At 43.6% G+C, this 18027-nt stretch overlaps 1 protein-coding gene and 1 long non-coding RNA gene across 2 annotated transcripts in view; both read left to right on the top strand.

The window, feature by feature from the left end:
* Nucleotides 1–9688: 9688 nt before the first annotated feature.
* On the top strand, nt 9689–15598 carry LOC119145100. The gene is made up of 4 exons (XR_005103300.1): nt 9689–9855; nt 10395–10529; nt 10894–10961; nt 14566–15598. It is a non-coding gene; the product is annotated as an uncharacterized LOC119145100 (long non-coding RNA).
* Nucleotides 15599–16984: 1386 nt separating this feature from the next.
* The window catches only part of TAF4B (TATA-box binding protein associated factor 4b), a 74266-nt gene continuing 73223 nt past the window's right edge, over nt 16985–18027 (top strand). Inside the window, exon 1 of the mRNA XM_037379148.1 lies at nt 16985–17291. Within this exon, the coding sequence (XP_037235045.1) occupies nt 16985–17291 (307 nt within the window). The remainder of the gene's footprint in view (nt 17292–18027) is intronic.

Genomic DNA, 18027 nt, shown 5'->3' with positions numbered 1-18027 from the left:
AATACCTATGAAACTGGTGACAGCATTTAAGTTACAGTCTAGCTTTGTCTTCTAGCTAAGTAAATCTTACAACTGGCTATTACCAAAAGCCACGTTTTTCCTTCAGCTCCCTCTGTACTCATTTGTGGCCACGTGCTCCCACTCTGTCTCCTGTGCCATCACTTTTACGCATTTGATCTTGTAGTGAGATGTTTATAAGAAGGTAAATTAGCAGGAAACCAATTGCTTTTCTTTAAAAGCACTTTTCTGCCTGTTGCATTTCACAGATCGAGAGCAGATGAGTTTCAATGTCAAAGCAAGGGAAGTCGATTCCTGGGCCAGAAGAGTAAAGCAGCATTACCCTTCTTTGTCAGCAGTTAGCTTTTAGATCAGCTTAGCCATGATTGCACTTACAAACAGCAGGTGTACTGAGAATACTGCTTATCATATTGATCTGTGTTGTCCTGCTATCTCCCTGGGTTCTTCCATCTGTAACCACCTTGCTTTCTACTTTGGTTGTAAGCCCTTTTTTCATGGGCTGCCTCCCTGTACTGCATTTGTAAACCACAATTTTTGCAACTTGGAAACTTTTTGCTGTGACACTTACTGCAACTTACCATTTTTCCTCCCTAACAGATGTCAGACATTATTATTCATTGTTCAGGAAGGATGGCACAACCTCCACATAACTCTCTGACAATGTTCTTGTGAAAAGACTTAGTATGACATCTCCTCTGCATAATGTAAATAACGTTAGTGTTGGAGACAAGAACAATTTCTTTATTGTCTTCTAACAGGCTGGAGTTTGAGTGCTGGATACAGCTGTGTTGGGTACACAAAAAAGTCTGTCACCAAGCTTCAATAGGAAAGAACTGTGAGGAAAATTTATGCACTGGGTGACCACATCTCTTTGGCTTTTGCAGGTATTGTTCCTGGCATTACTGCTCCACAATACATTCTGTAGGAGATATGTGGTACATAAAAGACCTTTAAAGACTGGATTTATAAAAAAACATTGTGAAGGTGGACACTGTGGTTTGGGAGATTGCTACGAGGATATGAAAGCTTGGGTTCCTGCAGCACTGATTTGAATATAGCTGAAGGATTCTTATGGGGCCAGTGGGAATTATTTTGATTTTTTGAACTTACTGGTCCCCTTTGTTTTTTTAATCATCTTACATGGGTCTGTCTGCATGTCATCATCAGGGACAAGCAGAAGCTTCTCTGTACTGGTTTCAATGGCAGTAGGCAGACTGAAGGAACAAGAAAGGTAAACTTAGAGATCAAATTCAGCAAAACAAACCAGGATGAAATTGGAAATATTCCTGGAGAGTTGGAAGGCAACTTTGGGCTTGAATCTGTGCTGCTGTCCTCTTCCTCTGCCCTAGAAGCTACCTCTTGACATACCTAAGACAAAGGTCTTACTCAGACTGTGCTTTTCCCTTGTCACTTTTGTGCTGGCTTTGCTGCCTGGCTGGGGCATGGTCAGCCAGGCTGGAAGCCTGCCCAGCAGAAGGAAGCCAAGAAGGTTTCCTGCAGTGTCTCACCCAGGCCAGGTGAAAGCCAGCAGAGGCTTAGGGGAAGGGGGAGCAATTCACAGAGGAAAGCCACAGTAGTGCTGACTTAGGTCAGTCTGAACTCCCATGTGTGCTCCTGGGTGGTGGCACTTCTTCCTCCTGTCTCTGCTCTACCTCAAGCACTGTCATCTCCTCCCTGGTGCCTTTCTGATGATGCTTTGACCCCTTGTGAGTTAACTCACTAATCTCACAGGAAAAAAAAAATATCTTAATTTGCTTGTTGAATTGTTTTGATGTGCAATTGTATAAATCCCATAACTCTGTGAGGGAAAGGGGGAGTGAAGGAATAAGCTGGGGGAGGAGACAGAACTGTCCTTTTTTCATGGTCATGTCAAACCATTATTACCACCCACTGAGGGTGTAATTGGATGTTATGCCTAACCGAACGTGCATGCAAGCTGATACTGAAGAAAATAGTCCTAAACTCACTAATCTGATGCAAAGTGAATTTTTTTTGGTGAGTTGCCACAAAAATGTATGATTGATAAACCCAGTTCAGGGGGGGCTGCAGTAATGTCTATGTGGAAATGGTTGGGAAGAACAAAAATGCTGTTTTTTGTGGCAATCTCCATTTGGGTCGTGATGATTGGATGTGAAACTGTCCTCTTTGTATGCTTTGGAAGGGATGGAAACAAAACTCAGCTTGTAAAAAAAAAATTCATTCTGAGTTGGGTCAAGACACTGATCTAACTTAACAGCTGCAGAACAACTCATCCTAACACAGGGAGAAAATAAGATGCAGTGAGGGACAGGAGATGGGGGAATCTCTTTCGATAGCAGTGTGCTTTTAGATTGGCTGATCCTGAACATGGAGCTGCTCCTCAGGAAGGGAATTCCAAGTGATAGAAGAATTTCTCAGCTTTTTGTAGTAAACAGCTCACCAAAATGATCCAACTTTGAAAAAAAAAAATAAAAAATATCTTTTGCTTTTGGAAGGTGAGTGTTTTCACTGGCCTCACAAGCCGGTGAATTTGTGGGAGAATGGGAGAATAAAGAACTATGCCAGTGAGTAAATAACTGACTAGGAAGTTGGGAAATCATGAACCTACTCAACTGGCTTTTCCATCAGGAAAGTTATAGTGTGAAACTGTGGTTTGGATTTTCTACAGTAGCTTGTAATGGTGAAGAATAAGGACGTACCTCAGCAACCCTCTTCTTACACACTATTAGGGTGCTGTAACCCCAATTTCCTGGTACTGTGTGGTGGAGGGAGCGGTACAATACCAAAACCATAATGTGTGGTACAGCAGGGAGCAGGGTACTTTTCATATATGTTGTTGGAGGGGCTAAATCCATATTTCATTCTGTAAGTTAACTTTCTGTAAACTTAAAAATTGTTATGGCCTGAAATGTACTTAAAATTGCTGTTTCTCAGTAGAATAAAGTTACTTCTGTGTAATGTTTTGAGTTTGTTTCTGTCTTCACCTCCATTGCTATTTCAAGAGTTTCTGACTTAAAGAAAAGTTGCAGTGGCTCCTTCTTGAATAATAATTTGTTGCTACTTAATGAAAGAGTCATTGTGATGATTTTATCATTGTGATTGTGCAGACCTGGCTGCTGGTGTAAGAGTAGTGATTAATAGCACCATAAACTGACTCTCGAGGGTCTAGTCACAGTAAAATACACCAGACAATATACCTGCAACTTCAGCGAGTTTGACATTTGTAGGTTTCTGCTTAAAAGCATCAGATTATCCCAAGTATTGAAAACAAGCCAGTTGTTTCAATTATTATCTGTAAAAAAAAGGAAGTCAGGTTAAGTTTCCTTTGCACAACTTCTTAAAAAAAAAGTGAATGTCACTTGAGAAAAATTACTGGGTTTCACAGGAAAATAATCACCATGGTAAGCTCTTTTATTTTAAAGGAGCACCAGCAAACTGTTCCTCATATGTACAGATCTATGAAGAATTTTATTGTATGATTTGGCAATAATAATGCAGAGAGACCAAACAATATTACTCTATAAAAGAGCTGAGATCAAAATATAAACTTACAAAGAAACCAACAAAGCCCCTTACAGAAGAAGGCAATGTGAAAGGCTGAATTTAATGTAAACCTCACAGATACAGATTCTTCTTTTCAAATATTCAGGACTAGCAGAACACCCGTGAGCAGGCTGATAGGATAGATTGCAACCATCTGAGATGTTCCTTCAAATCTGTTCACAGCTGTGCCTGAAATCATGTTAAAGGATAATCTGATTAAGCTTTAATTCCTGTAGTCTGTGTGGTTTTAACAGGGAGTAGTTTCTTTGTAGGGAAGTTTGGTTTGCCTTGGTTACTTGTGTGTGACTTGAATGAAGTTGTACCACTGGAATACTGACCCCAAACTAACTTCTGAAGATTGGAAGGAAGCTGTTGATGTATTGGAAATTAAAAGCTTTATGGTAAAAACCTGTATCCAGCCTTTCCAGTCTTGAGTTTTGCTTCTGTATTGGGCCAATAAATTTCTTAATTTTCTGAAATGCCAAAACTGGTCGGCTTTCCCACAGCGCTGCGCACAAAGCAGTGGCTGTAGACCTTTTGGTATGTCTGCCTGGACTGTGGTCTTTGATAGCAGCAGGAGTCCGGAACTGCCCCAGACAAGACCCATCTGGTACCTACCAGACTTGGAAGGGAAGTGTCAACTTTATGTATTGTAAGTATCTAAGTGCTTACATTTAAGTGCCGCACGTGTGGACCGTATGAAGAACTGATTTATCCATTAAAAGTTTTTGCATAGTCAGTTCATGTCTCTGACATTGGATGTTGAATTCTGAACCAAACACCAAGAGAATCAGAAGGAAGGTTCAAGCTAAGTCACTGAAGCATACTTGGGGTTTTTGGAATAAAGTTATAATAAGCTATTGTAAAAATACATAAATAGATGTAAAAGCTTTACAAAGGCTTAATACTTGCTGCAAGGAATGCTAGCCTGTTCATACAGTGAAAAAATATCCATCTGATATGTGTCTTGCTTTTCTTCGTAATTCTTCTGTTCACTTGCTGCTTTTTACAGAAACTTCTGTATAGATAAAACTTGCCTATCAGCTCTATTGGAAAAGATCACAAACAGCAACTAGGAGGTTATTGGAGATTTTGAGTCATATCTTGCTCTTGATCACAGGTTTTTGTAATTGTCTCAAGCAGGACTGGAGCAAATAGGGTGATCCCTTCTGCATACAGTCTGTTCACACTAGAAGCTCTCCCTGTTGTCATTACAGCTGTGCCACTGGAAGCAGTAGCAAGAGAACAACCTGGATGTTTAGATTTAGTCTTCCATTCCAACTGCAAGGAGGCTGTTGCATATGTTGGTTGGTCATCAAAGCAATGACCAAGTGTAATAGAGTTATTAAATGAAGACAGGTAGAGGCAGGGTTGAAGAGGTCCTCTAGCTAAAGGAATGGTCACACAGCTGGTGTTGCCCATACTTTGTACTTGGTCAATTAGCTATTTATCACTTTAGTTTACTGGAGTAACATCACTGCTGAGTTTGTGTCTTGTGGTTGCTGAAAGCTCTTAAAGCACGTGAGCTGATAGGGTACCTCTTAATTAGTGAACAAAACTGAGAAAGCCCACTTTTTGCCCCTGAGACCCTGTTCGTATTAGACTCTCCTTGACTTCAAAATGGACTGGCTGTGTCCTGGCTGTCTGCTCCTGATGGTATGCCAGAGACTATTGTAGTGATAGAGGTTACCAAGCTCTGGTGTCTGGACGCACGTGCTGATGTGTTTTCTCTTCTGGCATAGGTGTAGTTAAGGCAGCTGAAAGCTGCTGCAATGGATTGGTCTCTCCAGCTCAGGCAGGAGCAGTGCCCGCCTTTACTGCTCAGAAGGCTTTGTATCGATTCTCTTTGATAAGCATCTTCCAAACTTAGTAGGAGAAGGGGAGAGAGGAAGATTGTATGCCAGCATGTTGTAACAGCTTCCATACTTTGGTTTTGTGTAAATTGGAACATTTTTTTTCCGTAGAATGGATTAAAACTCCCCCGGACCTTTAAGCGTATGTGCCTCAGTGAAAGCAAAATCAAAGATCACATTCGCTTTAAAGCAAAGGACCGAAGAGCATAAGTATCCTTTAGTCTTACACTAGTTTTATGTATGTTCTGTGTATTTTATGAATTTCTCTCTGTCCACCAAAGTAATAAAAAAATCCAAAAAGAAAGTTGAATATCACTTCCATATTGACCTATCTTTGTTTTGAAGTAGATAGTTTTATTATATAAGTATTTCCATTACTGTGTTGGTACTGTAAATGCTAGTTTTATCACTTTGATATTTTTGCTATTTTTCCTGCAACTCTTAATGCTATTGACGGCTTTAATATAGCTGCTAAAACTGGCAAGAAGGTAAACACTTTGCATTGTCTCTATGTAAGAAACTTTGTGGGGAAATTTAGCTTTTAGAAAATGTAATATGTCAGGTAATAGCCATTCTTGCTGTTAGCATTGTCTCCCAATTCCCTTTTGCTCTGAGATTTGGGTTCTTAACTTGGAAGTTAAGAAAGGTAAGGAGAAGTTCAAATTCCTTCTTTCCTCCTTTCTTAATTATTGCATGTTTGTTTGTTATTTTTCCCAAGGTGAGTGTAGAGTAGCAGAGTGAGTTACTGATGTAAGTGGCAGTGTTTTTGCTTTGCAGTCTTCTGTTGTTCTATGCTGTGATGTGCCCATCAAGTCTTCTTGGTTCCAGTCCCTCTGGGACCTTCCTGTAGTTGCCTCTTATCCCTAGTTTTTGTCTCAAGGGTGTAGTTAAGTGGATTATGGTTCATGTTCTCTGCTTGACTCCCAAAAGCCGGAAAGCAGGGAAGACCTAGCCACCATCTGCTTTTCCCCCATCCTGTGGATTTCTTTCATCTTTAATGAGCTCAGACCAAAACACAGACCACTGTGCTCAAGAGCTATCATAAATACTTCAAAGACATTTTTGAGCTAGCTGGGAAAGAGTTCTGCGACGTGGATAGATGTTCGATAGATCAAGCAATGAGCCCATGAAAAGCTGAGGATTTACAGAATCTGACAACTGGTTTATTAATGACAGTATTGTAAACATGAAAAGAAGAACAACTTCCTGAATGTACTTTTTTCACTGTAAATGGTGCAAGACATCATCCTTACCATTTTCATTTTAATTTGAGAAAATGCTGATGGAACCTTGTCTGCAGGATTGGCAGAGGTGTGTAGGCAGTTGGGCTGCCAAGGATGTGGTTAGTTGACAAAGCCATGGCATGGGTGGAGATGGTCTTAATCATTTCTCAGTAAACCAGCTGAAACTTCCATCTACCTTCCACTTCCCTTTTAAATTAACAAATGTAAGTGATTTTTAAATTACTATTACACTAGAATATTTTTTTATTATTACGCTTCAGAGAAGGGAAGATAATCCTCGAATCACTACAAATATGTATTCACTAGATATTGCAAGAAGAGACGATAGGTGCAGCGCTAGGATCCAGTCTTGCCCACCAGACCCCATGTATACTCTTCAATACACCAGGAAGCTCTGATAGCTATTTAGATGCCAGTGAAACTGGAAAAAGCTTTCAATTCCATTTGAGAGAAACCCTGTGCATGCCTTCTTTCTTCTTTTTTTTTTTTTTCCCCCTCCTTCTCTGATGTAAAGAAATAGGTACCAAACTTTGGGAGTTCCTCCTAAGATAATTTCTTGGCTTTTTGCAAAAAGAAGAAGAATAAAAAACCAAAAACCAACAAACAAAAAAACCCCAAGTCATGGCATTTGTAAAACGCTGAATATAGATCTACATTGGTTAGTGAAATATTCTACATCCTGGCTTACTCAGAATACTTCTCCTATGGACAGAATTTGAGTTTCAACTATTGCTCACAGGACTGTGTTGAAGGGTTTTGAAGCTTCTTTCCTTCCCCTAGTTCTAGAAGAGGTTTTAGCAAACATGGGGTTGCTAGAATAGTTTACATAAAGAAAAAGACATGTGGCATGAAAAAGTTGAGAACTTCTTGTATATTTATGTTTCCAGATACCCTAAGATCAAGTATTGAAATATTAGCAGAGCCTAAGTAGAAGCTGCAAGGGGAAATCGTTGACCTGGCACTGGCAGACAGGCAAGTTCTGCACGCATATGGCATAGCGATGGTAAGGGAGTCCCAGTATGAAATGTAAGCAAGCCTTTGTAAGACTGATTACAGTAGGTAAGTTAATGTATGTTACGGTGAGATTTATAACTTCCTTTCTGTCCTCTACAGGCCAATGCAATTGGTGGCAATGCTAAAACTGAAAAGCATTATGCAAAAGAAGCTACAGGAGTTCAAAAGGCCACCATCAAATTAGCAATCAGCTTTGCTAAGAAGTAATCCAATACAAAGCAAGCGATAAATGCTTCAAGAAAAGCTTGGGCTTCTTTCCTTCATGAAAATGCAAAATGCTTGGTAAATATACTTGTTTTAGTTATTTCATTGTATGTGACACTCTGAAATCTGGTGGCAAAAACATTGAACTTCCTATAAGAAGGAGAAAACAGCCACCACAGGTTTGTGTTAATGACTTTATAGGAAACAATTCTATAACTGGTATACAAAATCTTGCAAAAATTATTCCAGGTGACACCTGTGCATTCAACTTGATGTATGAAGTGTCCCCTAACATCTGGTGGTACAGTGTTAGGTGACTTTTGTAGTGTCTCTGTAGATTGATAGTGCTGGGAGCTATAGTGATTGCTGCTCATTTATAATAGTGTAGACGCTGTTGGGAACATTTCATGCGGGAAGCAGTGTAGGAAGGTGTATGGCAACATGCTACTTGTGTGGGTTGTATAAGAAGTTATCATTGTCTTTGAAAATGATGAAAATAATAGCAATGTTTTATCCTGTAGTGATTCTTATCACAGTAATTCTGACATGCTGTGGTCCCTTTGTAGCTTAATAGCTTCTATTTTTATCACTAATGGAAAATACAGGCTTTAGAGTATATACAAAAACTTGCATCAGAAATGTTATTAAAACACAGTATTTTAGTTTTTGGAACAGTTACTTTAATACTTATTATGCACTACAAAGTATTGCCAGCAGGTTGAGGGAGGTGATCCTTCCTCTCTATTCAGCATGTCTGAGGCCACACCTGGAATGTCATGTCCAGTTTGGGCTGCCCAGTACAGGGGAGATGTGGACATACTAGAAAGAGTCCAGCAAAGGGCCACAAAGATGATGAAGGAACTGGAGCATCTCATCTACGAGGAAAGTCTGAGAGAGCTGGGACTGTTCAGCCTGGAGAAGAGAAAGCTCAGGGGGATCTTATAGATGTATTTAAATACACGAGGGGGTGCAAAAAGGATGGAGCCAGGCTCTTGTCAGGCGTGCCCAGTGGCAGGACCTGAGGTAAACGGGCACAAACTGAAATACAGGAGGTTCTCTCTGAAAATCAGGAAGAAAAAAACACAACCCTTTTTTACTGTAAGGATGACTGAGCACTGGCACAGGTTGCCCAGAGAGGTTGTGGAGTCTCCTTCTTTAGAGATATTCATAAGCCACCTGGACATGGTCCTTCACAACTGGTTCTAGGTGGCCCTGCTTGAGCAGGAAGGGGTTTGACCAGAGGACCTCCAGACATCCCTTCCAACCTCTGTTGCGGTTTAACCCCAGCCAGCAACTAAGCACCGCTCAGCTGCTCACTCCCCCTCTCCCCTGGTGGGATGGGGAGGGGAACTGGGAAAAGCAGAAAACTCGTGGGTTGAGATAAGAAAAAATTAATAATTGAAATACATTTAAATATAATAATAATAACAACAATTGTAATGAAAATGGAGAGGGAGGAAGGAATGAAATCCAAAAGGAAAAAAAACCCCGAGTGATGCTCACCACCCATTGCCCACCACGATGCCCAGCCAGTCCCCCAGCAGCGATCGGCAGGCCCCAGCCAACCCTCCCCAGTTTATAGTCTGAGCATGGCATCCTATGGTATGGGACATCCCTTTGGCCAGTTGCGGTCAGCTGTCCCGGCTGCGTCCCCTCCCCATTTCTTGTGCCCCTCCAGCCCTCTCGCTGGCAGGGCCTGAGAAAATGAAAAGTCCTTGACTTGGTATAAACATCACCCAGCAAAAACTAAAAACATCAGCGTGTTATCAGCATTGTTCTCATACTAAATCCAAAATTAACTCTACGCCAGCCAAAACCAGGACACATTCTGTGGTGGTGGAAAAAACAGACATCTTCAAAACTCTGTTCATTTTTCCAGCTCATCATGTTTTGTGGGGGCTTTTTTGGTGGTGGTTTTTGCTTTTTTCTTTTCTCTTCAGTAACTCTCAGGTGTCAATGGAGAGAAGGGGCAGACTCCTATTTACCTGGCCTAACTACAGGTACCTAGTTTTTCCTATTGACTGTCTCTAGGCCTTCAGCTTGAATAACAAATTTTAACGGTGAGTATGTGCTTTAAAATTCAGCGAGCATTTCATCTCTCCCAATACAGTAGTACAGTAAGTGACTGACTTGGATGTTTAGAAAAACAGCACAGAGAAAACGGGTGAGAGAACAATATGTAAACACATTTTCCAGAAGTTAAGCAATTAATTTGCTTTGCATTAATGCTTTTGACATTAATTAGACTAATTTTTTAGTTTTAACGTTTGATCAGAGTCTAAAATACTCCTCTGCTCCCTCAAATATAAGAACAAGGCGAGGAGGGAAGAGGAAGAAAAATAATCTTGATCTTTTTATTATTTGCCAAAAGAAGTAAAAAGATAAATCCAGGTATTCTTTGCAGTCACTCTTTATTTTTGATCGACCGAGTAAACTAGCTGGTTTGAAAGATCTATGGAACTAAAGGAAGGAAGCAAGATTGCAGTTCCAGGTTCAGAAATCATGTATTTACATGCTTTTATGCTTTGTGTGTCTTAAGGGTGAATCAAACTATGAATTCCCAGTGGAAAGCCAGCAGTTCAGCTAAAAACCATGCACCTGCTTAATCTAAGATGATGTACGGCACAGAGAGGTGGAAATTGAATGCACCACTCCAGCAATAGTTTTCTACAAGGTAATATTTACGAGGTTAAAGGAAAGAAGGGGGATTCATGATTTGCCCTGATGAAACTGATTTGCTATGTCCTTTTTTTCAGTCAGTAGTGGTTTTTTGGGGTTTGGTTTGGGTTTTTTCCCCAGAGAAAAAAATAACCCTGCTGTAGGCTTATTTTCCCAACAAAGTTGGGTTACTCACCAGAGTGGTAACTCTTGAATGTTCTGTTTTAATAAATAAATAAAAAATTCTAATAGCTGGCATAACTACCTATGTGTTTATAAAATGCCAATAAACACAATTAAATATAGTACATATTTTTAAATATTGGGAAGTACCTAGTGGAGTATAGTTCTGACTGACATCTGAGCTTGTTTAATACTAGGGCACAGCATGAAAGAACAGAAAGACATCCCATATGCTACAACAGGATTCCAGCCTCAGTTTAAGGAGGTAGGTGAACACCAACACCAGTTTTAATTTGTTTGCAGTTGGATGTCAGTTTTTATTGGTGTAAGTTTGTGTTACAGCTTTTGCTCAGCCTTGCCATAGCTGGTGTCAAGCGGTGGGAGGGGATGCAGCCCCATTTAGCCCCTCCGGTAGCTCCACTGTTAGTTGCTGGCGGTCTTTTAATTCACCATCATCTGATTTATAAGTCTGATTCTATCTCCTTGTATCGCTTTGAAATGCTTTACAAATATTTAGCAGCACAGTTGTTGCCATGGAATGTAACTAAATAGATCAGAGCATCATAATTGTAAATCAGTTATGCTAATCATTTTGTCTTGCTCAGATTTTTAGTGCAAAAGATATTGCAATGTAAATTGCAGAAATAGAGAAGGGAAGAAGAATCTGAAAAGAGAAGAATACCTAAGTCACAGAACAATTTTGATAGCTGTTATAATGTTTTTTGCAGTTCTAAAAGGCAGTAATTGTCTATGGTGCCCAGAGCTGCTGAATGAATTTGTTTCTTTCTAAGTCCAGTTCTATAGTTTTCCTGAAACTTGATGGAGCTACAGCTGTGCTAAACCCAACATGCTTGCACTGAGCAAAGAGGCATATGTTCACTTAGTTTTTTCTTGCACATGTGTTTGCCACAAAAAGTTCATAACGTTTTTCAGAAGCTGATGATTGTCCACATTAGCATTGGTACAAGATATGCAAAATCTGTTAGAATGCCCCTCCCCCCCTTTTTTTTTCCCTTTTCTCTGTGACTTTTTGCAGATGGGATAATTACTGCTCCGTGGTATTACAAGTCCAGTAAAGTTCTGATTTGTATTCTGTTTCATTTATTAAGTGTTGCAACACTGTACATTATTAATGAAAAATAGATTAGCAATGTCACTTTCCATAACGCTGTATTATTATCAGCCACTGCAGCTTCAGCAATAAAACTGCTTTCTTTTAGTGAATTTTACCAGATAGCAAGTGGTATCCAGTATGACTTCTTAATACAGTGATGTAATTCTTAAAAAGTTGTCTTAGGTATTTTTTTTTTTTCTCTGTGTTTCATTAAGAATATATTTATGCCCAGTGGCCTAGCCTTTACTAATGCAAACCTTTTTTGCAGAGGCATTGTAACTGTACCTATTTCCCATCACTGTGTATTTTCCCCTACTGATTTCTATTGCTTGTGCCCGTTCCTCTGTGCTTTTTCCCTCTGTTCACTTAGTCTTCTGATCTTTCTTCCTCACTTAAAGCCCAGCTTGTGAGGTGCATGTGCTTCTGTGACCTTCCCACCTCATCAGATCGCTTCTGTGGCTTCATGACGTGGCTTTGGGTTCCCCAAACCAGCGGGAACTGCAGGTGCACAGCCAGGCCGCTTCTGTGGCTTCATGACGTGGCTTTGGGTTCCCCAAACCAGCGGGAACTGCAGGTGCACAGCCAGGCAGGCTTTCCTCTGCTGGGATTTGGCATGCCCTGCTGTGTGGCTCAGCTCCCTGTTCACTTGACACCCCTGTTGTTAGAAGCTCAGTGTAGTCAGCCAAGCTTTTTAGCTTAGAAGAATATAGAAGTATGTGCCTATTTCTTTAGTTGTACCTTCCTGTTCTATTTTTAAATGTTTTATAAGGTTTCAAAGCTGCAAAGTATTGTACCTCATGGAACAAAAAGTTTGACTTATTTATGTAAGTGTAATGTTTGGTTTGGCATTTGTGACCGTAATGTCCAAAAGAAAGAGGCACCTCCACAAAAAGATCATCAGTCAAGACAGAAAAAACAGGGCTGACTGTGGTGCTGACCATAAATTTAAAAAAAATAATTAAAAAAATTACTCAAATTGCAGATTTAACGTAGGGATGTGGTTACGGAGAATATTAAAGAGCCAGTTGTGATTTCACTTGGTTATTTTCATTAGTAAATAAATTCACATTTGCAACTGTATTCCCATTACTTCATCTTTTTTGTTATGTCTTCTATTCCTGCATTTCCAACTAACTAATTCTTTTTTTTTTTTTTAAGTGAATATTTCTATTCCCTGATTTTTACTTCTTTTATCCACAGTATCTCATTTCTTTCAGCATCTTTTCCCAAAGAGCTAGTGTTCTTTGTTACGATTGAACTTGTTTCATGGTAAACTTAAAATTAACTTAAAATTAACTGTTTAACTAATGAGATTAAATCTGCACACATATTTCTTCCCTTCATGTTCCCATTACATGCTTAAGTTAATTCCATAGCGCTGCCAAGTCCGTCGTTTAAGAAAAGCTTAAGGCAAATATTACAAGTTTCTCATTCCAGCTAATTTGCTGGTTGTATTTAATTGATGATCTATCAATCGGAGAGAAAATAAAACTTTTGTAAAAAGGATCACTGACAGATTAAAAGCCCTGAAGCATATTACATAGATTTTACAGGGTTGTAGGAAACTAAAACCCAAGTGTTCGATGTGAAACTGACTTAAGATCTAAGGACTATAAAGGTCTGTCTGTGGAAGAGTTAAGTCTTGCTGTCTGGACATAAATTTTGGAGGGCAGGTAGTTGGTTTGTATTTTAAATATGCTATTTGAAAGCCTCAAGAAAGCTTAGAACAGCAGAGACTGATTCAATTGTGCACTGTGTAAGTCTCAGCTGTTGGAAAGGGGTTATGCAGACCAGACTACGGGCAGTATATAACCTAACAGCTCCTGGGAAGGAAATCTGAACTGTTGCTTGCAGTAATGCTTTCCTATGCCCGGAAGGTAAAAAAGATACTTCTACATGAATGTTGGATGAGTCCATTTGTGGGTTATTTGAAGTAGTAAAGCAAGTCAATTTGCCAAGGCTGGAGACATTCATGGAATGAACAGCTAGATCTTCAGCTGACTTTGAAAAGCAGTTACCATGTTTATCATTATCTCCTGGACAAGGTCTTGGTGGGGGGAAAAAAGTTGTAGACAAGAATAATGACTGGGTTCAGAGTTTTTCAATGCATGGATTTGATTTTTTAAATTTTTTTGTTAGTGGTAGCAGTCACCCAAGAAAATAAAGATTTGAGGAAAAAAAAAAAAGAAACAACCAAAACCAAACAAAATTCCATGTTGTAACTTTCCCTACCTGTGCTGTAACTTGTTAAGTTAGGAAAACAGCTTTAAAATTCAAGATTCTGTGTTCCTTGTTATTCTGACTGACTTTTTGCATTTCTCTTAACTTGGGTAACGAAGATTGCATACTGGTAATATTCAGTCCTCTGTAACACCTTTTTCCCATGTGGAAAAAGGACTCTTCCCGTGCAGTTTCGTAGAAAGATGGGTGCATCTACTTTAGAAAGGACACTTACGGCACTTTAGATTATGTATTCATTTTGGTTGTGATTTTTTTAATATTTTAAGATATGCATATTTCTCAATCTTCTGGGTTTTATTCAGTTGTTTTGGTTTTTCCCCTTTTTTCTTATCATTGTGCTATACCTCTTCCTGTGTTGCCTTTCATATTGCTTCCTTTGCTCCTTTTGCAGCCTCAGTATGTTTTTTCTCTTACTATGCTGTTTTCTGCTTCCTCTTTTCATGCTTTACTATGCCTTGCAGCTTTAGTGCATACACTTCTGTCATCTTCAGCTGTTTCTTTTTGCCTCTTCCAGATACGCTTTCACTCCTGAGCATTTACATGGGGGTCTCAGAAATTCCTTCAGAAGATTAATGGCCTCGACAAAGAAAAACTTGGCCTTAAGTAATAAAGCAACTGTGTTATTCCTGAAGTCCCAGAACAGTGGATACTGTGCCTTTCCCTTGCATCCTCCTCCTTCTGCCATCAGCAACTTGTTTTTTTGCTGGGACTGAAGTTTCCTTGTCTCCTGGTCTCTGAGCATCCTTTGGCATGTGGGAGGTAACTCTGGTTGTTACACACACACAGACAGAGCAACACAGCTTCATATGCATAAGAAGTGATGTAAATTGCTCAGAGTTGGCAGAACTCTAAAGGGTACAGAGACTGCCTCCCTCCTGTTATTCCATTGCCTCATCATCTTCCTAGCCTGCTCTTACACTTGGAAACTTAAACCATTGCTGCTGCTGCTGCTGCTGCCTCTTTGGGGCTTTGTTCTGGAATGGTAGGCACGGTGAGAGCACCTGCAATGAGGTAGAAGGGATGCTGTGTGAGAGAACAAATACTGTCTGGATCCTAAATGGGGGTGGGGGTAGGGTGTGGTGGTGTGCTCTTGAATATGGGCTTCTGTGGCACTGTGTTTCTTACCTGGTATGCTGCAAATGCGGGTGTGATAGCTGCGCTTTCTGCAACCTGTTAAAGTTATCAGCGTAACGACAGTGGTGAAAGCATGGTAAAACAAACTTGATGTGCATGTAAAAGATTAAGGCACTTATCCAGGTAGCCCGTGCAACTTATCTTCATGCCTGTTGTCACCTGTACCAGCGGAGTCTGGGAGGGTACGGTTGTCTACGTTGTGACCACACTGGAAAGTAAGCTGTAGCCACATGCTTTCAGTTCCCATCTCAAGCGATTTCTGTTCTGTAGCTGTTTTGGTTGCTGCTGACAGCATTTTAAAGCAGTAACACTGAAATTAAGTAAGGTTGTGACTGGAAATGGTCAAGAAAAGGAGCGCTTCCTTTCCTCCCAGTCTGACAAACCTGTAAGCAGCAGTGCATGGGAACTCTCTATCAGGAGACGGGAAAAAGAGTTGTATAATTCTTTGCATTCTGTTCACATTTTACATGATTTTTGAGCGTAGCCTCAAGTATTAGAATTTCTTGTCTACATTTCTACCTGAAAAACATAGTTGGAAAGGTGTTTACAAGAGTAATTAAACTGGAAACTGTTCTGCTGGATCTTGTGCTTTTTGTAATGCTGCAATGAACTGTACACCAGGCCTTGGCTTTTGTAATCACTTCTGCTGTGCTCAACTTGGGCAGGTGAGCAATGCCCCTTAAATTTTGTGGGTGAAGAGAAGCATGTGTGCAAGCATGCTTCAAAACCTACGGAAACTTAGTCCAAACTTAGCCACAACGCACAAACCGCTCAAAACAGCATTACTGAAGGTCACGCTGACATCCCTGTCAGATGAGCAAAAAGCTTTCAGTTACAGGCTGCGTGCAGTGTAGCCTTCAGAAACAGTTTGCAGAGTGTAACGATTGTGCTTGCTTTACAGGGGAGCGAGTTGCAACGTCCCTCCTCAGCCTTTCTTCACATCAAGCCCTGGGCGTGAAGGTCAAATGGTACAGCTTTGTCCCCTTCATCCCTACAGGTATGGCTTTTGCGGTTTCGGCCGGTCAGCAAGCTCAGCTCCGGGCCCGAGCTGACCGTGATAGGGGGAAGCCTTTTCCCCGCTGGAGCTCCTTCTGCTGTTAACAGAAGCCCCAGGGCCACCCGCAGGCCTGGCGAGGCGTGGGGCCGGAGGCTGCCCGGGCGGGGAGGCCGGTGCCCGGCCCGCCCGCGTTCAGCGCCGCTCCCCTCCCTGCTCCGCCAGCACCGGCGCTGCCCGCGGCGGCTGGGGCGAGCGCTGGGTCCCGCAGCGAGGCGGGAGCGGCGTCGCCTCCCCAGCGAGTCCCGGCGGGGCCGCGCAGCGCCGCCGTGGGGAGAGACCCCTGCCCGTGGGCACGTCCCGCTCCTCCCTAGCGCGGCCCGCCGAACCCCAGCAGCCGCCGGGGTCCTCACAGCGCCGGCGACTTTCCCCTCCACGCCGGCCCCGCCGGGTGGCGGGTGAGGGTCCCCAGCCTCAGCGCCTGCGCCGCTCCGCGTGGCTCTATAAACACGCCGCCCGCGGCCGGCCGGGCCGGGCGCCGCCGCAGTAGGGCGCGCCGGCGGTGCGGTCCCGCCCTCGGCCCTCCCGCCCTCGGCCCTCCCTCCCGCCGGCGGCAGGGGAGGCCGGGCCGCCCAGGCCCACGTGCGCGGCGCCCAGGAGCCGGCAGAGCGGGGCCACCATGTGTTGCCGTGAGCGAGCCGGCGGCCGGGGCAGCGCCTGAGCGCCTCCCGCCCGCGATGCTGCGGGGCGACGCGGGGCTCTACGCGACGCGGCCTCCCCCCGTCCCCTCGCCGCCTCCTCCTCCATGAGCACCTCGGCGGCGGCCCCCGTCAGGCTGATGCCCAGCGGGCACCCGGAGCAGGCGGCCGCCGCGCCGCCCGCGAAGCTCCTCTGCGCCGCCGCGGGCCCGGCGCCCGGCCGGGACAGCCCCGCCGCCAAGGTGCCGGGCGGCCCGGCGCCCTCCGCCGCCCCGCAGCCGCCGCGCCTGGCGGCCGCCCCCGCGGGAACCGTGGTGGTGCGGGTGGCCGCCCCCGGGGGCCCGCGGCTGGTGGCACCCAAGGGGCCGCCCGCGGCTACTCTCCAGCTGCCGGCCAACTTCCAGCTGCCCCCAGGTGAGTGAGTAGGCGGCCGCCCTGGCTGCGTCCCGCGTCGCGCTCGGCCGTGCCCGGGAGCGGGTCGGGAGGACGGGGCGGCAGCGGGGTGCCCCGGGAGCCCGTCGCCCTGCCTTGCCGCTGGGGACGGGCCGTGGCGGGGGCAGCGGCGGTGGGGCGCGCCGCGGGCGGTGCCGAAAGTTGGGGGCGAGAGGCTTTTCTGCCCCGAGCTTCTGGGAATCGGGGTGTCTGCCTGGCTTGCGGGGCGCAGGGCGTGCGAACGGGTGAAGCCGGTTAGCAGGGGGGATGCTTACAGCGTATCTGGAGGATGGATCTGGAAGTCTCTGGATTAAAGGAACTTCTTACTTTGCTGGATAGCGCGAGGAGTAAGGGGGCTAGCCAAACCCGCCGGGTGGCCTTGTGACTTGGAAAAAGACCGACTGGGGCTTTCGTGGAACTTGCATGAAGGAGTAACGCGGGGGAGCGGGAACGGGGGTTACGGCAGCTCCCGCTTCCAGCGCGCGTCCCCCTGCGGGCGGGCTGCCCCGGGGGAGCTGCTTGCACCCTTGCCACCAGGCCGATGGTACTGAAACAAAATACTGTCCCGCTTAAGAAGCGTAACGTTGCAATTTCATTACGTGTTGCGCTATGAAACGTGGGGGTTTTTTCGATAAACCGTATGTGGGAAACGAAGAGGTACCACACTTGTGGATGTACTTCCTATAGCAGCAAAGAAAACATTAGCGTAGGAATTCTG

Source organism: Falco rusticolus, chromosome 3, assembly GCF_015220075.1.
Source record: "Falco rusticolus isolate bFalRus1 chromosome 3, bFalRus1.pri, whole genome shotgun sequence".
NCBI classification, from domain to species: Eukaryota; Metazoa; Chordata; class Aves; order Falconiformes; family Falconidae; genus Falco; species Falco rusticolus.
This window is presented reverse-complemented; position numbering and strand designations above follow the sequence as displayed.